Here is a 19,168-nt window from a genome sequence, read left to right as displayed (position 1 = left end):
ATTGCCTGCCTTTCATTGAAAACATTTAAGAAATAAAAGGGAAGTATAAGTGATAAGAGGGTGACACTGTGTAGTTGTGCAATGTCACAGTACTATTAAGGTTGAGCTGTACAACTTCTTCTGAGTTTGTTTTGGACTTCTGTAATACAATTTCACTCAGAAAGCAACCTATAGATAGTAAGAGATAGATAGTAAGAGCAATGCACACATATGTTGTGATGTTCACTCCAGACAACACATATCAAAATATGATATAATGTGTGAAGAACAATACCTTTTTAGTTTGACCCAAAATGAAATATTTGAATGAAAAAGTCACAGCTCAGGGAGAAACTGAAAAATGCCTCAGTGGTGTTGTGACTCATGGACTGTCTGAGTAGGAGTGTATAGCGCTGTTATTGCAGGTGTCTGCCTTTATATGGCTTAGTTTTAATTTGTTGACCTGAAACTAGTTTAAACTTTAACTATATCACCAGATAAAGTTGGAAACTGGAGAGTAAGAGGAAAGGTGGAAAAGGACACATTTTGATTTGTAGTTTGGTGTGCATAACACAAATTACAATTTGTGATAGACACCCAACGGTGAATTGAGTCATTGATTTGCATGGAAGTGATGGCTTTATAAATTGTTATGTCAATCAAGGACAATTTAAACAATCTAGGCAACATTCATAGGAAAAATAACCTAGATTATTGCCTATAGCTCCGACATCCAAATGCCCATAATGACATAACGTGTGGCATAGGGGAACCTATTGTGGAAAATCAATTCATTAAGAAATTGATTGGATATAATTATGTTTTAAATTATAAACATAACTGTAGAAGATGACATTAAAATGTAAATTCTTAATAAGTATTTCTTAAGATTGTTTTCTAACAGGCCCTCCTTGTGCAGGGGTTAGAAATATCTGCTAACTTTGGAGAGATGGGTTTTATAGTAGCTTCCACAAAGCTGAACACAGCAGCTTGTGTTTACTGAGGCTTCTGGTGGGAATTACAGTAACAAACACAGAGTTCACAAGATGGTGCTGTTCTTCAGGTAGCTGATGTCCTCTGTGGCCTTTCTACCCTCCCATATTCAGCATCAGTAATCTTTTATCATTTACTTTTAAGTTGACCAAACCAAACGTATTAATATTGTTACTGTTGACATAGGCTTGAACTTTTTTTGACTGATGAAGTCAAATTAAAAGCATATTTCGGGTTTGATTTAGGAAGTTAGATTGATCGAACACACTCCATGCTTCACGTCTCCACATGTGGATGTAGTCAAAAGCACACTGAGATTAGGTGAGATAAGTATTAATGAATAGTAAACTGGCATGGATATAGTACTTTGCTAAAAAGACATTAAGATCATTCAGACAATTTAACAATACATTCTTGTTAAAGCAAGGACATGTGAATCGAACTTGATCCAATGGACCAATAAGGACAATTTAACAAAGAAAACACCATTACTCATGATCTATCTATCTAAAGCAGGGGTGTCAAACTCAAGGACCGGGGGCCAAATCCGGCCCGTTACTTCATTTTATGTGGCCCACAACATCTCTGAAAGAATATAATATGTTTATTATACGGTTACATGCCGATTTACAGAAGCACGTTTTATTTTTTAAATATGCCTTTTATCTTAGAATTTGACTTTTTCTCAGAATTTGACTTTTTTATCAAAATGTCACTTTTTTTCTTCAGAATTTGGCTTTTCTTTTTAAAACATTTTGTGACATTCTCACTGAAGTGACTTGCAATTATTTGCCGAAGACTTCTGCTTTCAGACGTAGTTAATTATGAAGTTATTACCCTATCCGATAACAATCCAATGCAGAGGCAATAACATTATTTTATATATATTAAATATTGATATAGTCTTAAAGTTACAACCGGCCCTTTGAGTGCAACCATAATGCTAATGTGGCCCGTGATGAAATTGAGTTTGACACCCCTGATCTAAAGTATACTTTTAGACATGTGTGTCTGCCATGGGCTAAATCAGTTAGTAAGACTTGTTGATCCTAAATATCTTTAAAAAAGTACCAATATTTCGGAATCAAGAAAATCACAGTTTAGCCATGTGCTCTAGGCTAGAGTTAAAATCAACAATTTGTAGGCACTCATTAGTATGAATATATCCTACAAATAAGAATATGCAGCACTGAAGGAACAGCAAATGTTGTTCCCTTTGCATACTTGATAATTGAACCCTCCCCCTTTGTATGCTGCAAAATGTCTGATTTAAACACCACTACAATGCTGTGGTTCAGGATATATTTGAAGAAGCAAAATAACACTTATTGTCTTATGAAGACAAGACGGCATGCTTGCAACAACGTTTGTTAAATTAATTCAGTTTATAAAAAGTTACAGTACATTGAAGTAACAAGCAAAAGAGTAAACCTCCATGTGCCGGGTTTATTTACTTTCTAGGCGTGCTTAAAATGCAGCACTGAAAGATCCACAGTGCAGTCTCCCATACTCCTTAAGCTGTCCTTATATAAATGTCAGTTTGCTCAGGTTTTATATTTTTTGAAAACACAAAACATTCCATAATAAAAAACAAATGCATGACAGATTCTTCTTTTTTAATCAAATTCTACTCATCTCAAAAGCGTCTTTGGATTTCTAAATATTTCATACTCTGACAAAAGAAGTCAAACGTTCTTGTTTTTCTGGAATAAGCTACATTTAGCAAATATTCCCACCATGTTCATTGCTAAGTGCATGACATTTCTTTGCTAGCTCAAAGTCACTTAGGTGCGCACGTCAAGTTATACAAAAACTTCAGGTTTCTCATATTTTACATCAACAAATAAACAGGGCTAGGACAGGGACCATTCTTACAGAAGCTGTTGATCCATCAGACAAACTGTACAAAAACACAAAATCAACAATGTGTGGTTTAGAAAATACAATATCAGCTGACATAAATTTAGATTTTAACATAAAAAGAAAGCAGAATTAAAAGGGAATGTAAAGGGGAATACAGTCACATGTAAGTGTTCTCATGGCTTCTCTGTGGTTGTAAATATTAAATGGGCAAAGGTAGAGAACCAGAATACCAGATTTTTTAAAGAGGGCTTGAGATCTGATATTCAAATAAGGAATAACAAATGAATGTAACAAGGAGATCAATGAAAACAAAACAACAACAAAATCACAATTTAAACTTACCAAGTACAGTTCAAAAACAATAATTACAAAAAGTTTAACAAACAAACAAATAAAGATATTCCTTGTCTGTATTGATTGCTTCTTTAAATGTGAAAGGAGGGCAGAAAGAGGAGCTGACAATGTTTTGAACATTTCATATTGCTATGATTTGGCTCCTGATGAGAATTCATGTTTTCGGGTTAACTGCCTTTTCATGCTCCGCCATGTTCGTACGGTGAGACAGATGTGTTTGTGTGTGTGCGGCATGTGTTTTGTGTGCGTTGCATACTAGATATGGATGATCGGAGGGACACGCGGAGGTTACCGAGTTCTGCGTCGGACGCAGGTGTTCGGCCTGCGCGTGGCCACAAAGCCGTGTTTGCAGTAGCACTTGTATGAGCCGGCGGTGTTCACGCAGCGAGCGTTCTTGCATGGACTGGCACGAGCTCCCGGTTCTCCACACTCATCGATGTCTGAAAGGAAAACAGTTTTCAATGAGTGTAAGCTGAAGACAACGTTATTAAATACACACATTAGTCTTTCCATGTACCTTTATTGGCAAATGTATATACCTAAGAAGAAATGAATGAAAAAAAAAGCGTTTTGAAGCATTTTTTGTGCAAACCTGTGCAGCGGGTGCGGGAGTGGTCCAGCCTAAAGCCTGTGTTACATTCACACATGGTGCCGAGGTAGGAGCGCACACAGCGGCCATTTGCACAGCTGCATTCGTCCGAATCCTCCTCTGAACTGTCACCTTTTACATACAAACAGGCAGGGGAAAGGTAGGGAGAGAAAAAATGTTTAGTTGGGGGGAAAAACACAAGAGTGTCCGAAATATGATTGGATATGAACAAAGATGGTGTTACCTGGGTTATAGTTTGCGAAAGCTGCCAGGAAATCCTGCTCCCCATCAGACTCGGTCTCCAGATGCATCTCACACAGACGACTGAACATCTCTGAACACAAGGAGTAAATGTATTTTCAGGTAAAAAGAAAGGGAAAACAGAAGCTCAGGGACAGTTTCATTCCACAGGACATACGACTTTAACATAAACACCTGAACTTTTTAAAGAACATCCATCTGTTTGCATCTTGCAAATTATTTATCTAATATATCATATTCCATTTATTTGTATATAGACTCTTCTTGCCCTATTTCAATTGTATTTGTGTTTACTTGCACATCTCAAAACATTCTCTTGCACTATTTTATCTGTTTTATTTGTTCTATGTCCTATAAATATTCATGTTGTACTGTTGGAGGAGCCTGTGACCTGAGTTTTTCATTGCCATATCTACACTGTAACTAATGTGCATATGACAATAAAGCCTTGAAACTTCTAACTTGAAAGCTGAGCTGCCCATGGGGTTTGGTTCTGTTACCTGAGTTTCTGGGGGGACAGGTGTTGCACTCGGGCCCCCAGCCGCGCCCGTAGTGACAGCAGCACTCGGAGTAGGTCACCACCAGGCCGTTCCTGGGCTCGCTGCAGATCAGGCCCTCGTCCACCTGCAGGAAACACACGTCCTTGTGGGCTGCAGTGCGATCTGGGTAAGAAAGGAGGATGAAAAAAATAAAACTGTAGTTCAACAATTAAAAAGTGACATAAGAAGAATTCAGGCACTTTGAGATCTTCATAAAAGCTCTTTACACAGGGAGACATGTTCAGAGAACTCTGAAATCTAAGATTATTATCAGTAAAAAAAAAAGTAAAACAGCTGTATGCAAATCGGTGGAAGATGTCAACAGAGAAACATTTGTATGTAACTTTTAGAATTAGATTTTATTTCAGGTGTATTCTGTATTTGGAATGCCATAATAAATATTTAAAACGTACTTTTAAAAAACTATTTGGTTTATAATAACTATCAGTTTATATTTTTTGGACAGAAAAAAAAAATCAGTAAATCTGAGTTCATTTAAAAGTAAAGTAAGGGCATAAAGTCATAAATATACAATTTCTGTACACAGACTCAATATATTTGGGGTAATAGAGGTCAGGAGAAAATATAATACAGTGGTTTCCTGTATAGCCTCAAGCCAGTACTTTTAGCAAGCCATGGCATACAGCAGATGTCCTCGGTTAATAATAGATACAGGAAAATAAATGGCTTACTAAACCTATTTAATTTGGTTTGTACATTATGGAGTTCTTTCACACAATTAAACTATTCATTAATAAAATCTAGGGGGAAATGTTATAGTTACCTAAGTAAAATATAAAACTATGCAAATTACAATGAAAAATCACAGGCATGCATCAATGAGTTTCAGATAAATGGCTGTGTGGTTTAGTGGCAGCATGGATGATGAGGATAAGCTGACAGTTCACTCTCATTAGGCAAAGAGCTCTTTGTTTATAGTTCAGTATGCATTACTGTCCTCTGTAAATGTGGAGATACCGTATAATATTGTGTTTGAAATAGCTTGTTTAAAGTCATTTTTTGGTCTGCTGGTTACAAAGCGTCACTCAAACAGCCTTAAAGTACTGTGAATCATGATGCAAAATGATCACAATAGTCTATCTTTTCACTACCAGAAGAAATGGGTTTGTCATCGTTAACAGCACAGACACAAATAGCTTTTGGGAAACAAAGACATGCAGAAAAAAATGCCTAAAGCAATCACTTTTACTCAAACTAAACATGCTCAGATAATGCTTTGTGTGCAGGTAACATCGATATGTATATCTAATGACTACACAGTGTGCTATTTTTCCAAAGATTGGGAAACTGTCACAATAAAGTTGGTAAGAGGGAGAAAATAAAGCCATTAGAGGCCAGATGGGACACAAACTGGGAGGAATTACAAAGAGCAACATGAGTGGCAGATGTCAAGGTAAGCCAAAACTCATTTTGATTGGTCATGCTCAGGGGAGCCGATGCTGATTTTACCCACCGTCATAGACGCACTGTTTCAGCGCTGCACTGAAGGTGAGGGGAGGGTCGCAAAAACAGTGAAAGGAGCCGGGCGTGTTCTCACACCTCCCATTCTTACAGTACGAGGGGTCCTGGCACTCATTCACATCTGCAAAGGGCACCACAGACACTGGTTACAGTATGAACATCTGCTTGGGGCCAGCTCTTTGTCTGTAGGTGGTGGACACAATAATAATAAAAAGAAAAACTTGTGCTACATAATGACATTCACTTATCAGTACAATAAACACTCTTTTTAAAGTTGACTGTAATTCAATATGTTAATTAAACTTCAGACTTGAATAAACTCCGACACAACGTCAACAAAAGTGGAACATTTTAGGAAGCAGCATTCGTTGCAGTAATGCGTCATGAAGGATTTAAATCCTGAATAATGAGTGTCTACTACATATTCAGAAACCATTACTGGGTTTTCCAACTCTTTTATAACCGTTATAAATCCAGGCAATTACAGAATAAGCCATATTCACATTGGTTCCACCCCTGAAACATATCAATCTGAAACAATTGGTTGGACTGGGTTTGCAAATCTTTGACAAACATGAATCCATCTTCAGCATAAGGGTTTATGATGAGAGCGAAGTTCTCGTCATTTTTTGAGTTGACAAAGTGGTCCCTAAAATTAAGCATGTGTCCAATTAAGTTGGTTTAAAGCTCATAGGGTCTATCCACTCACACATTACTAGTCATTTGGGTCATGTCATGGGAGAACAGAGACATTCATACTATGTGTTTTCAGGAATTATCCTGGACTAACAGGTCATATTAAAGATGTTATTCAACCTCTTTTCTATGTTTGAATCTCCTCCATTTCAGTCATGTCTAAATATATAAGGATTTTCAACTCTAGCACTTCAAGCAGCTCCTTTCAATTTCAAGATGCAGCTGATTTATAAGAAGGTCCCTCTAAAGCCAAACAGTCTTATTTTCACACTTGAGTCACCACTTGCGATTATAGGTGAAGCTCCGAATGATTCATCAGCTCTTAACATTTTTCTTCTGCCTTTAACATCATAGCCAACTACAATGTCTGCTTTATAACAGCCAATAAATAAGATGAATAACATTCCAAGTTAGCTGAACTACACTTTACGCTGTCACTTGGAGTGAGTAATGCTTTCCTTTGTGGGAGGGAACCAAAGTAGATTTGTGTCCTAACTTTGCCACACTCAGCTGCAAACTTCTAAAGTAAACATCTGCAATTACAACAATGGCACTTCACTGTCACCAAACCAGAGCTTTCCAGTCCTTGGCTCAGGTGAAGTCCATAAATTAGACTAACCAAAGAGTTGACAGGGACACACAGAACCCACCTTGAACATTTCAAACACATCTACTGTTCTAAGTGTAAGAGGACAAAAGTTCACTATATTTGCAAACACTTCCCAAAAGACTGCCGACAAAAGGGCCATTTAAAATGTGTCTTTTCATAATATTTAATCCTTACTGCATTTGCTCCAGCAAGGATAGGGCCTGCAGCGTTCCTCCTCTTTAATCATGAGGAAATTAAACTGTCAGGTCCCAAACCTCTGGGCATTAATTTTCATAGGAAGGATTTCGTCACAAGAAGTTTTAAGCAAACCCTGCCTGAAATATTTGGTCAACCTGTCCTGTCTGGTATCCAATGCGACTCATCACCATCAGTCCAGATCATCTTCACTCACACAAAACAAGAGCATTGGCTTCAGGTTTCATGAAACAAGTACAGTACAACAACTACTCCTTTTTTTCACAACATGGTGTTTGACCAGCAAACCCAGATATGTCATTTGGAACAGAGTGGTAAAGTTTTATTTGCAGATGTTATATTAGAGGTACACAATCTGAATGCAACAATGTTTACCTTACATGGGTACGTAAATGTTTATTTGTTGTTTAGTTTGGTTCCACCTACAAAAAGGTTAGCAGATCTTCACCATCTGTGTTTCACTAAGCACTAACTCAGTTATGTCTCACATACACTGACTTTCATAAGCACATACAGCCAACACTGTCATTTTTATTTTGTCAGAATATGCTGTTGCCCACTTCTTTCTGACCCCCCCCTCCCACTGCACAGGGTCTACACTCACCAGCCTGCTCCTCAGGGGTCACACAGCTGTTTCGGTCGGTGGCCAGGGTCCACGGCACAGCGCAGAAGCAGTAGTACGACCCTGGAGTATCCACACAGTGGCCATTCTTACAGTTGGCTGGGTCCTCACACTCATTCACATCTGTGGTGAAAGAAAAGGTTTGCTCAAAGCTCAAGACAATTCCTCCAGTAGCTAGCCACATACAGGCTGACACTGTTTAACTCACCGGCTACTGTTGCTATCACACAGCTCTTCTTATTGGAGTCTGGGGTCCAGGGCCTGTTACAGTTGCAGTAGAAGGACCCTTCGGTGTTGACGCAGTGACCATTATTGCACAGAGACTCGTCGTGGCATTCATTTACATCTGAGGGAGAATGTGCAACCGTTCAGAACAACATTAACATGTTATAAAGCCTTGTTACAGTATTTCTTTACAGTTTTAGGGCCTTTATGCGTTTAAGCACTTACCAATGCACTCAAGTAGGTTGCCGTCATAGTAGAAGCCCTGCTGACAGTAACACTCGTAGCCAGGCTGCGTGTTCTCACAGCGACCCTTCTTGCAGATTTCATCAGCAAACAGAAAACACTCATCGATATCTGCGGACAACCAAGGAAAAGTCTCTTCAGAACAGAATGCCAACCTACCCAAAGTTTGTTTTATAATGTAACAAGGGCAATTTCCCAATCTCATAAGAAACTGATAACTTATTATATTTTAAATGTAAGCAAATCATTTGAGTGCAAATGCAGGAACATCTTGCAGGAATATCTTTGCAATCACTGAGTAGCCATGGTGCATGTTAATATAGTGACTCAAGTTGTATAATATTTACCATGGTAGACAGGCAGGCTGTACAGGAGTCCTTCATCGTAGTAGAGGCCCTGTCCGTTCGGACACAGGAAGTGGAACTCGGCTGGGTGAAGAGGACAAGGAAAAGGTTAGTAAAGATCAACATATACAGTAGATAAACAATATGACATAATGTTTACAATGTGGTGAACTTTCACTAAGATGCATGCGTTTATCACTGGTTAACGCAACAGAAAAACAATCTCTATATTGGTGTGAGCACATTTGCAAAAATAATCATACAGTTGTCATGGCCACATTCCTCACAGTATACAGTATTATATCAATGTGTTAATACAAAGAAAGGAACTAAGGTAATTATTGTCCAAAACCTTGTAAGTAAACATATTCAACCAGGGTTACTTAAGCTTAGGACAAGTTAGATTCAAGACATTTTTTAAGACTTTTTATTGCCACCTTATGGATCTGCTTTACATTAATGGGAGAGGCTTTAGATAAATTATAAAAATAGAAAAGGGATTATTTTGAAATGTTACAATGAACCATTAAAAAAAAACGATCTATAAAATGTTACTTCACATGACAGATGGATTTTCTTATTTTTTTGTAGGTTATTGAAATGACTTTTAAGACATTTGGATGATCCACGGGAACGCTGTCAACACACTGAGCTTCAAGCCCACCTATAACTTAGTTGAATGTGTTTTTACTTGCACAATGCACTCTGTACTGTAACTGTACCTGAATGGGAGACAGGACAGGGGTAGACCTCACAGTGGTCTCCCCATCCCACTCCAATGGAACAGCAGCACTCCTGCTTAGTGACGTTAGTGGCCAGGACGCTGTCGCAGAACACAGTGTCGTCGAGGTTCAAGTAGCATTCCTTCTTCTCATCCACCTGCACTCGAACTGCTGCGGAGCAAACATGATGAACGTTAGGAAACAGAGGATTGTTTGTCCACAACTAATGACTGAACTGGACTGCAAAGGGCTCACCAAGCTGGGCTTTCTTTGAATTATTGTTAAAATATATATATATAGCCATTTATTAAAAATAGTTTGAATATCAGACCTTCAGATTGGTTTGAACCAAAGTGTTTTGGGTTTGGGACAAGCAGGGATATAATGTTCAGGCCTGGTTTAAGCTCCGGGATAAATGTGGGTCCGCAGTAAGACGGGAGGATTCAGAGCAGGCTTACCCTCACAGCTGTGTTTGTCCTCTGAGAGCACAAAGCCGTGGTTGCAGGCGCACAAATACGAGCCCGGTCTGTTCTCACAAGAGCCGAAGGGCTGGCAGAGACTCCTGTCCTCGGCACATTCGTCTATGTCTGTAAGGGAAATCACACATGGCGCTCTGGGTATTTGTATAAATTCAAACACCATCTGAGTTGCAAACACATAGATTTTGTTCTTTTTGTTCTTAAAATATCCACAGCAATTTTTGGTGCTATGCCTCAACTTATGTGGCAATACAAAAATAACAAACTTTGCATAAATAAGTGTGACGATGCAAAACAATGATAATTCAAAAGATAAAGATTATAAAAAATATGATTTGTTAATAGCAAAACAATAGAATACATCCTATAATATAATAAAGAGGTAATAAATAAGATTTGTAGAGGCTGACCTTGGCATCTCCTTCCTCCCACCAGTGTGTAGCCCTTCTGGCACTCACAGTGGTACGAGCCCATGTTGTTGATGCAGCGGCCCCTCTGACAGTTCGATGGCCTCTCACACTCATTGATATCTGAAGGGAAGGAAACAAAAACAATGTGGGAATGTGAAGCATGCAGTGAGCAGGATATCACGAATGGATCCAAACTGATCTGGACTCACTCACACTGTGTTTAGATAGCCCTGTGCTGATTACTTATCAAGAGTAAAACCAGTTTCGTGCCTTAAGTATTGCATTTTTGTTCCATGTGAACAGTAGTGTAAGAAGTACTCAAATATTTTTCTTAAGTAAAAGTAGCAATATGAAATTGTAAAAATACTCGTTCACGGGCCTGGTTCTTTAAACTATTTTTCTTTTTGTATTTACTATTTACTTATATTTTTCTGTTTATCTGTGTTTTGTGTTGCACAGTTGGAGAAGCCTGTGACCTAAGAATTTCATCGGCATAACTACACTACCTTGAAGCTTGAATCTTGAAGGGCTCCATTCAAAAAGTACAAAAGTATTTGCGTCAAAATATACTTAAAGTTCCAAAAGTAAAAGTATTCATTATTCTTTAAGGCCCATTTCAGAATCATAAATATCATATGACTAGATTATGGCTATTGGTTCATTAATGTGTTTATCCTAGCTGGTAAAGACAGATCTCTTTTTTTATTACTGTATACCCTGCTGCTGGGTATTTTAACATATAATCTCTAATTTATATTGTATTAGATTATAATCTGAATCTCTATCTAATCCAAATCTAAAACTGTCAGATAAATGTAATGGAGTAAAAAGTACAAAATTGTCTTCTAGGGTGTAGTGGAGTAGAATTATAAGGCTATATACAATTCAAATATTCAGGTAAAGTATTAGCACCTCAAAATTATACTTAAGTACAGTGCTGTACTGTAATGTACTCTGTTTTCCACTAATGCATGTGAACACTATTAAAATAAATGGTTTGTTGAATATTTCATGCCTTCGCAATGGCTGCCCTCCTGTGTGCGCTGGTACCCCGGGTGGCACTGGCACTGGAAGGACCCCTCTGTGTTGATGCAGCGGCCGTTAGCACACAGCCTGGAGTCCTCACACTCATCAATGTCTGTTTGGGAGAAGGAAAAATGTGTGAACTTTGAACTAGTGTTAGAAAAATGTCACTCGTCACTGGCTTGAGTTTCCATAATCAGGATACATGTATTTATTAACCTTGCAAGAATGGAAGTAGTCATCACATACAGAGCATATGGGACAACTAGATGAACAGTGTCCTTCACATGCTTATATACAAGAGAGGTTGTTACACAGTCACAAGATGGAGGAATACCGGTTCAAAGGAGTATACAATGTTTAGTTCAGTTTCAGCTGGATTATCATGTTAACCGTTGTCACATAGCTATCATATTCCTAAAAGCAGTCCTGGTGCTCTTCTAGGTAATCATACATCCTGTCATGTACACAGCTACATAGGGCCTTTGTTATCATGTGCTACATTCAGTATTTTCCCAACAAGTAGTGATTCAAAATCCCTCATTACAACTTCAGCACCAAACAGCATGTAACGTCAGGTTAATGTGATGTAAAGGTTAGGTTTACTCACCACTGCAGTCTTTGTTGTCTGTATTGTAGAAGCCCTCGTTGCACAGGCAGCGGTACGAACGAGGGAGGTTCTCACAGCGGCCGTTAGGACAGATGCCAGGATTCTGACACTCATTAATGTCTGGTGGAACATGAAGCAGATTACAGCATACATCTTTTACAGTGTTTAGTTATGCTGCTCCATTTGCTTGGAACCAGCTGTAATATGAGCTGAAACTCAGGGGGCCGGTCTCTCTTAGCAGATGCAAGAACTACTATCAAAAAGCAGGCAACTCTGTCTGTAGAAGCTTTGTATGAGGATGTTTCTGATTGTGACTATGATATGTTCTCTGTTCTTTTAATTTGTTGTAACTATGCTGCTGCCCCTCTTAGCCAGGATTCCCTTTTAAAAGAGATTGTAATCTCAATTACATTTTTCCAGGTTAAATACAAAAAAACAGCTGACTTATTTATTTATTATTACAATAAGCAGTATTTTAATGCAATGTACAGTTACTGTTTTACTTATTCTTATTTACATGTTATTTCTGAATGTACTTGCATATTGGTTGCTTGCAACATTCTCTTGCACTATTTTATTTCTGAAAAAAGTGTATAAAGTTTTATGTCTTACGTATATTTATGTTGCATTGTTAAAAGAGCCTGGCACTTTAGATTTCATTGTCAAAACTATAGCCATCGTGCATATGATAATAATGCCTTGTAATCTTTGAATGAACGAGACATGAAAACCAGATTTTTGTCTGGATTATGGCCATATAAAGGCTTAACAAACCCTACATGATGTCAATATTCACAGCGCATTAAACCATTGAAGAAGTTCAAATGTGTAACCGTAAAATGCGCAATATTTACATAACATTTTAAGGTATAGCATTTTCTTTTAAAATAGACTAATATTTAGATGTTTCCCTGTTATATGCCTTACTTACACCATACTGATAAACTGACTGATTTATCCTGCTCTGTAACTAATGAGTATCTTTGGGTGGATAAATCAGTGATGTCCATTTCCCACAAAGCCCTTTTTTATGACTATTACCAGTCAGATAACAAAATAGGCTGATTTAAAAAGAAAACCATCCGCTGATGGAGCAAGTACATTTTTTGTTTAAATGTTAAGCATGATAGTAAAGCCCTAAGTGTGGCAGTGCCCCTCAAAAAACACACATGAAGAATAAAAAACAGCTAATAAGTGATGAATGTTGCTGAACGACAGGGATGCACTCACCATAGCAGATGCCCCCGCGGACCTCTTGTCCAGACAAGCAGGGAACACACTCATATGAGCCTGGTGTGTTCTCACATTGCTCATTGGGACACGTGTCAGGGCTCAAACACTCATTAATGTCTGAAATAAGTGGGAAGAAGTGTCACAAACCCATGATTTGAAGAAGTATTGACAAGCACACACGCAGAGAACAGACGCAAGCATGTTATAGTGACACACTGAATAATAGGTGTTTCAGGAAAGCCTGTGCACTGATATCACAGCTGTCCTAATAATTAGTGTCTTATACCTTCACATGCTGGCTGACGGTGGGACTTGCTTCTGAAGCCGCCGTGACATTCACATTTATAAGAGCCGGGCAGGTTCACACACTTTCCCCCGACACCACAGATGTCCTGCTTGGAGCACTCATTCAGGTCTGTAAAACAGAAAGTATAGAGCCAATGCAGGATCTAATTTGATAAAAACATTTTAACATGGAAATCAGCCAACCTAACTTACCGACACACTTGAGTCTCCCATGCTGCACCATGTGTTTATAGCCCTGACGACAGTGGCATTTGTAAGCTCCTTCTATGTTGACGCAAAGGCCTCTGCCGTGGCCGCACGGTTCTGAATCACATTCATTATCATCTGGACAACAGGAGAGAAGGGCGATGATGACACATGATGAAAAAAATGTTGAATACTTTAGACAGAAAACAGATGGATGGAGAGCTCAGGGGAAACAATGCCCCGATTCCAGGAAGTGTATTTAAGCACCGACTGTAGCATTGTTTCTTCAGTGATTAGATATGTGTCATGTATTAGATCAAGTACTTCTTACCTACTACCGGATCCATTCACATATGTTATAAAAAAACACACAGCTACGTTTAAATAGTAATATATTGCACTCTAAGAAGACATAAGAAGAAGCATTATCAGTCAAAACTGTAATTCTATTTGCTTAAGTCTGGTAGGGATTTTACATGCTGGGACATTTAACTAATCAAATTACAGCTGTCAAATAAATGAATTCACTGTTTAACTATAAATGTGATTTATGTCTTAAAGGTCCCATGTCATGCTTTTCTGGTTATTACCCGTCCCCTTGTGTGTTATGTAGCTTTTTAATGCATGTAAACAGTCTGCAGAGTCAAAAACCCTCAAAGTACACCCTGTAGCGAGTAAAACTCTAACACAGAAAAGACCTGTCTATGCTGCCCCAGAACGGCTCGTTGGGGATTTCTCTTTTTCCATTGTTTACTTCTTGGGTATAGTGACGTATTTTGGGTATAGTGACGGAACGTAACGGCTCCCCGGACCAATCCGCGGACTTCCTCACACACACACACACACACACTCGGCGGGACGTTGCGAGGCTCGCTGATGCAAGGAGCGGGACACTGTGAGCTGGCTCACTGGTGTGGGGTCGGCGAGACAGCGAGACACCGCGGAACTCAGCCTGAGCACACACACAAACTCCCAGCCAGACTGCGTGTGTGTGTGTGTTTCGGGCTGGGTTTCGCTGTGTCTCGCTGTCTCGCAGACGGCCACTGGGCTCACAGGGAGGGGGAGGGGGGGGGCAGGAGCTCCAACAAGCCGTTTAGGACAGAGAGTGAATACACATACTATACAGAGATGCTGTATGAGAAACCAATGTGAGTTTGGATTCTAGTAGACCTCAACAATGGAATTATGATCAGTAGAAATGGCCATGACATGGGACCTTTAATGACTTTCTTGTTTTAAAATAACATTTGTGTTTCTAAAAGGGGTCACACTTCTTAAATCCATCCAAATCAAAGCAGCAGATGACTTTCAGTCTCTAATACAGTTTAGAGACTCTGTCATCGCTGGGTCCTACATTTCCCATGATGCATCTCCAAGTCCTAGATGAGAGCTTGTTTTATACCTCAAAAACTCACTTCAAAACCACCAAATGCATTTACTGTTTTTCGTAAGATGAGGTATTCTCCATGGGCGCTTTTATTATTATTTATACTTTTAGTTTTGATTTCACAAGTGAATGGGCCTCCACAGCCGAAACACAGCATTTCTTATAATTTATCTATTTCTGATTCAGAAAACAACCATTACTGAGAGTGATTACACCCAAGAGCCAGAACAAGTATTTTAATGCTGATCTAAAAGCACTATCTATATATAACCCAGTAGACAGGATGAGAGCCACTGCTTACAATTCATAGACGGTTAAATTATCCCCTTCTCTATAAATTATATATCTAACTGAGTATGCTTGCCAGGGGACATCCATGCATTAGAAACCTCAGGAAATGTTTCTTTGCTATCCATCACCGTGTCTCTACCATTGTCTCTTACCCTCACAGATGTTCCTCTGCGGGTTGAGATGGTAGCCAGGGTGACAGTGACAGATGTGGCCGTTCAGGCTGTTCTCACACTCCCCGCGACCACAAATGTTCCTGCTTAGCCTGCATTCATCTGCCTCTGCTTCAAGGAGGAAGCACATGCATCTTATATAAACGTACATATATATAGATACATAGCAGATGTATGTGGGAATATATATTATCATTATTTAATATATATATATATATATAAAGCTGGTAACACTCAGCTGCTAACATGTTCACACTATTCAAGTTTTTAAAAGCATCTGGCTTCTTTGTATCAAAGCCAACGACAGGTGTCAGTCAGAAATACAAAGAGAGGCTGATGAAGACACCCACGAGTAGAAATCCAACACTCAATTAAGAATGTATTTTTCTTTTTCTGAAAATGAAGTGTCTCACATAACCTGCTTCTTAATGCCAGCACGAAAAAATTGTTATGTCAACACTTAAACATGAAGAGTGTGAACATCGCCTTAAGGCTGATTCATGCTTCATGGTTGAATGCACGAGGCATGCACAACCGTCTGTTAGGGATTTAAGAAGCATGCGTCACACTACACTTTGCTCACTGTTAAGCTAGACTTTCATTATTGATTTCTATCAGGAGACATTGCCTCAAGGTCCAAAAAACTCTTTTGCATGCTTTCATAAATGATGTTGTTACATGGAAAAAGTCAACATGTCATTTGTGAGTGAAGGACCACGATATCTTCTCTTACTGGGGAATATGAGAGCTGGGTTTTCCAGTTTCGAGGCGCATGAAACATGAACCAGCCTTTACAGAAATAACTCTCTATGACGTTAAAGCAGAATACATGTTTGAGTCTGTTTGCAGGAAACTCACGCAAGACTTTTGTCTGTGTTTCGAAGGGGTCATTGCCTGGGGTCATTCTCACGATTGTTGGCGGGGTGGGTTTAACAACTGTGGATTCAACAGAGGAGAGATGAAGTGGGCAGACTTTAGGAGGAAATATGACATGTTGATCTTTAGTCCCTGATGTTTTTCTCTTCACCACACATGGGGAACATTTATCTACACTAGTAGTTACAAAAACATTCCCCTTATTTTGACAGGTGGAGTACATTAAGCACCAGTAGTTAACATACATTATTTAGCGTTTTATTTTAATATTGTCCATATGGAGTGTGAAGACGGGAGTTTACCGGGCACACGGCGACTGGTAGTGCTGGTAGGAGGCTGTTCAGTCACTTTCTCTGGATGTGGATCTAAAATAAATGAGAGATAGCAACTGTTATACATAATCCGTCCTAAACAAACCAGAAGCAGAAATGTTTGAGAGGTGAGAAGAGTGGTGTGAGGCATATTTAGGACTCACCCTCCTTTTCGGGCTTAGGGGGGAAGATGATGGGAGGGAAGGCCATGGTCTCTATTGTAGTTTGGAGCAAGTATCCTTTCCCAGCAGGGCAGATCTTACTGAAGGCCACTGAGCATCACGTGGAGAGATGAGAGGGGGTAACAATAAATTAATTTCACTTTTATATAATCTCAATTCTTAGGGAAGCAAGTTTAAATATATTCCAGATTTTGGCTGAATTGCTCAACTTCCTTGTTTCTTACAATACATTAATTGTATAAATATTCCAATATGACATCAAAACATTTCCAATATGCCATTTAAATGATCAGTATGACAGAGGACAGTATTACGACATATTGAGTATTTTATTTTATTTATTTTATTTATTTTATTTTATTTATTTTATTTATTTATTTATTTTATTTATTTTAATTTATTTAATTTATTTAATTTATTTAATTTATTTAATTTATTTAATTTATTTAATTTTTTATTTATTTTATTTATTTTATTTATTTTATTTATTTTATTATTTTATTATTTTATTTATTTATTTATTTATTTATTTATTTATTTTATTTATTTTATTTCTTTTATTTATTTTATTTTATTTTATTTACTTATCTTATTTTTATTTATTTTATTTATTTTCTTTCTTTTCATTTATTTTATTTTATTTGTATCTATTTTATTTATTTTTATGTTTATTTTTATTTATTTTATTTATTTTATTTATTTCTATTTATTTCTTTTATTTAATTTTATTTATTTTTATTTTATTTTAAACCTCTCCTTAGCACAAATACAATTCCTAAAGTATGGAAGTCTGCTTATGTCTTTTGCCTTTACTGAAAGGATGGAGTCAACTACTTTAAATAACTATAGGCCAATCACGAAATTGTCAGTTCTGGCTAAAGTGCTTGAACGACTAGTGAGGTGAGCAAGGTAAATGACTTTTTCTGTATAAATGATATCCTGTCGAAACATCAGTCGGGCTTCAGGAAAAAACATAGCACCATCACTGCCACAATGAAAAGTTGTAAATGACATCACTAGTTTTTTAGATAATAAGCAGAGTTGTGCAGCTCTGTTTATTGATCTCTCTAAAGCGGTTTGACACCGTTGATCATCGCATTTTAAAACAGAGGCTACTCAGCATTGGCTTGTCCAGCCTTGCAGTGGGGTGGTTTGTGAACTACCTCTCTGAAAGGTCCCAATGTGTACACTTTGATGGGCTCACTTCTGAGTGGTTGAGCATTTCTAATGGTGTACCTCAGGGTTCTGTTCTAGGTCCACTTTTATTCTCCATTTATATTAATAGCTTGGGTGATAATGTGGAGGAAGCTACCTTACATTTTTATGCGGATGATACTGTGATGTATTGTGCAGGTACCTCAGTTAAGGAGGCTGTTGTTAAATTACAGACTGTTTTTTAACACTGTTCAGACTCAGCTCTCAGCGCTTAAGCTTCTTTTAAATGTGGATAAAACCAAGTTAATGCTCTTTTCAAAAGCTAAAAAGTCACCAGAGCCTGTTTTAGATATTGTAACCATGCAAGGAAAAAAACTTGAAGTGGTAACCTCTTACAAATACCTTGGTATCTGGCTTGATGACTGTCTTTCTTTTAAACTGCATGTAAATAACCTGCTTAAAAAACTGAGGGTTAGGCTAGGTTTTTTTTATAGAAACAAGTCCTGTTTCTCTCTTGAGGCCAGGAAAAGGCTAGTCACTGTGACCTTTTTACCTGTGCTGGACTATGGTGATCTATTTTATATGAATGCGCCGGCCAATTACCTCACCAAGATAGATGCCGCCTATCATAGTGCACTAAGGTTTGTGACAGACTGTAAGACTTTGACTCATCATTGTACCCTGTATACAAGGGCAGGGTTGCTTTCACTTACTGTACGGCGGCTAAATCACTGGTATCTTTTTATTTATAAAGCAATGTTAGGGAAACTTCCGTCTTACATCTGTTCCCTGATCTCACAGCGTATTGTAAATGGCTACTGCCTGAGATCTA

At 38.2% G+C, this 19,168-nt stretch overlaps 1 protein-coding gene across 4 annotated transcripts in view; it reads right to left on the bottom strand.

Annotated features, from left to right (window-relative positions):
• Window positions 1-2,569: 2,569 nt before the first annotated feature.
• The window catches only part of ltbp3 (latent transforming growth factor beta binding protein 3), a 34,571-nt gene continuing 17,972 nt past the window's right edge, over window positions 2,570-19,168 (bottom strand). The window contains exons 8-28 of one of the 4 annotated variants that reach the window (XM_034200972.1): window positions 17,164-17,271; window positions 16,991-17,053; window positions 16,671-16,748; window positions 15,795-15,923; window positions 13,971-14,102; window positions 13,759-13,887; window positions 13,470-13,589; window positions 12,240-12,359; window positions 11,622-11,744; window positions 10,607-10,726; window positions 10,176-10,304; window positions 9,718-9,888; window positions 8,999-9,079; window positions 8,634-8,762; window positions 8,392-8,529; window positions 8,166-8,306; window positions 6,053-6,181; window positions 4,540-4,701; window positions 4,023-4,112; window positions 3,782-3,910; window positions 2,570-3,629 (exon numbers count right to left, since the gene is read on the bottom strand). In XM_034200972.1, the coding sequence (XP_034056863.1) occupies window positions 3,478-3,629; window positions 3,782-3,910; window positions 4,023-4,112; window positions 4,540-4,701; window positions 6,053-6,181; window positions 8,166-8,306; window positions 8,392-8,529; window positions 8,634-8,762; window positions 8,999-9,079; window positions 9,718-9,888; window positions 10,176-10,304; window positions 10,607-10,726; window positions 11,622-11,744; window positions 12,240-12,359; window positions 13,470-13,589; window positions 13,759-13,887; window positions 13,971-14,102; window positions 15,795-15,923; window positions 16,671-16,748; window positions 16,991-17,053; window positions 17,164-17,271 (2,573 nt within the window). In that variant the 3' untranslated portion in view covers window positions 2,570-3,477. The remainder of the gene's footprint in view (window positions 3,630-3,781; window positions 3,911-4,022; window positions 4,113-4,539; window positions 4,702-6,052; window positions 6,182-8,165; window positions 8,307-8,391; window positions 8,530-8,633; window positions 8,763-8,998; window positions 9,080-9,717; window positions 9,889-10,175; window positions 10,305-10,606; window positions 10,727-11,621; window positions 11,745-12,239; window positions 12,360-13,469; window positions 13,590-13,758; window positions 13,888-13,970; window positions 14,103-15,794; window positions 15,924-16,670; window positions 16,749-16,990; window positions 17,054-17,163; window positions 17,272-19,168) is intronic. The other 3 variants (XM_034200978.1, XM_034200989.1, XM_034200996.1) reach the window with 3 other exon arrangements.

This window comes from Gymnodraco acuticeps, unplaced genomic scaffold, assembly GCF_902827175.1.
Source record: "Gymnodraco acuticeps unplaced genomic scaffold, fGymAcu1.1, whole genome shotgun sequence".
In the NCBI taxonomy this organism is placed as follows: domain Eukaryota; kingdom Metazoa; phylum Chordata; class Actinopteri; order Perciformes; family Bathydraconidae; genus Gymnodraco; species Gymnodraco acuticeps.
This window is presented reverse-complemented; position numbering and strand designations above follow the sequence as displayed.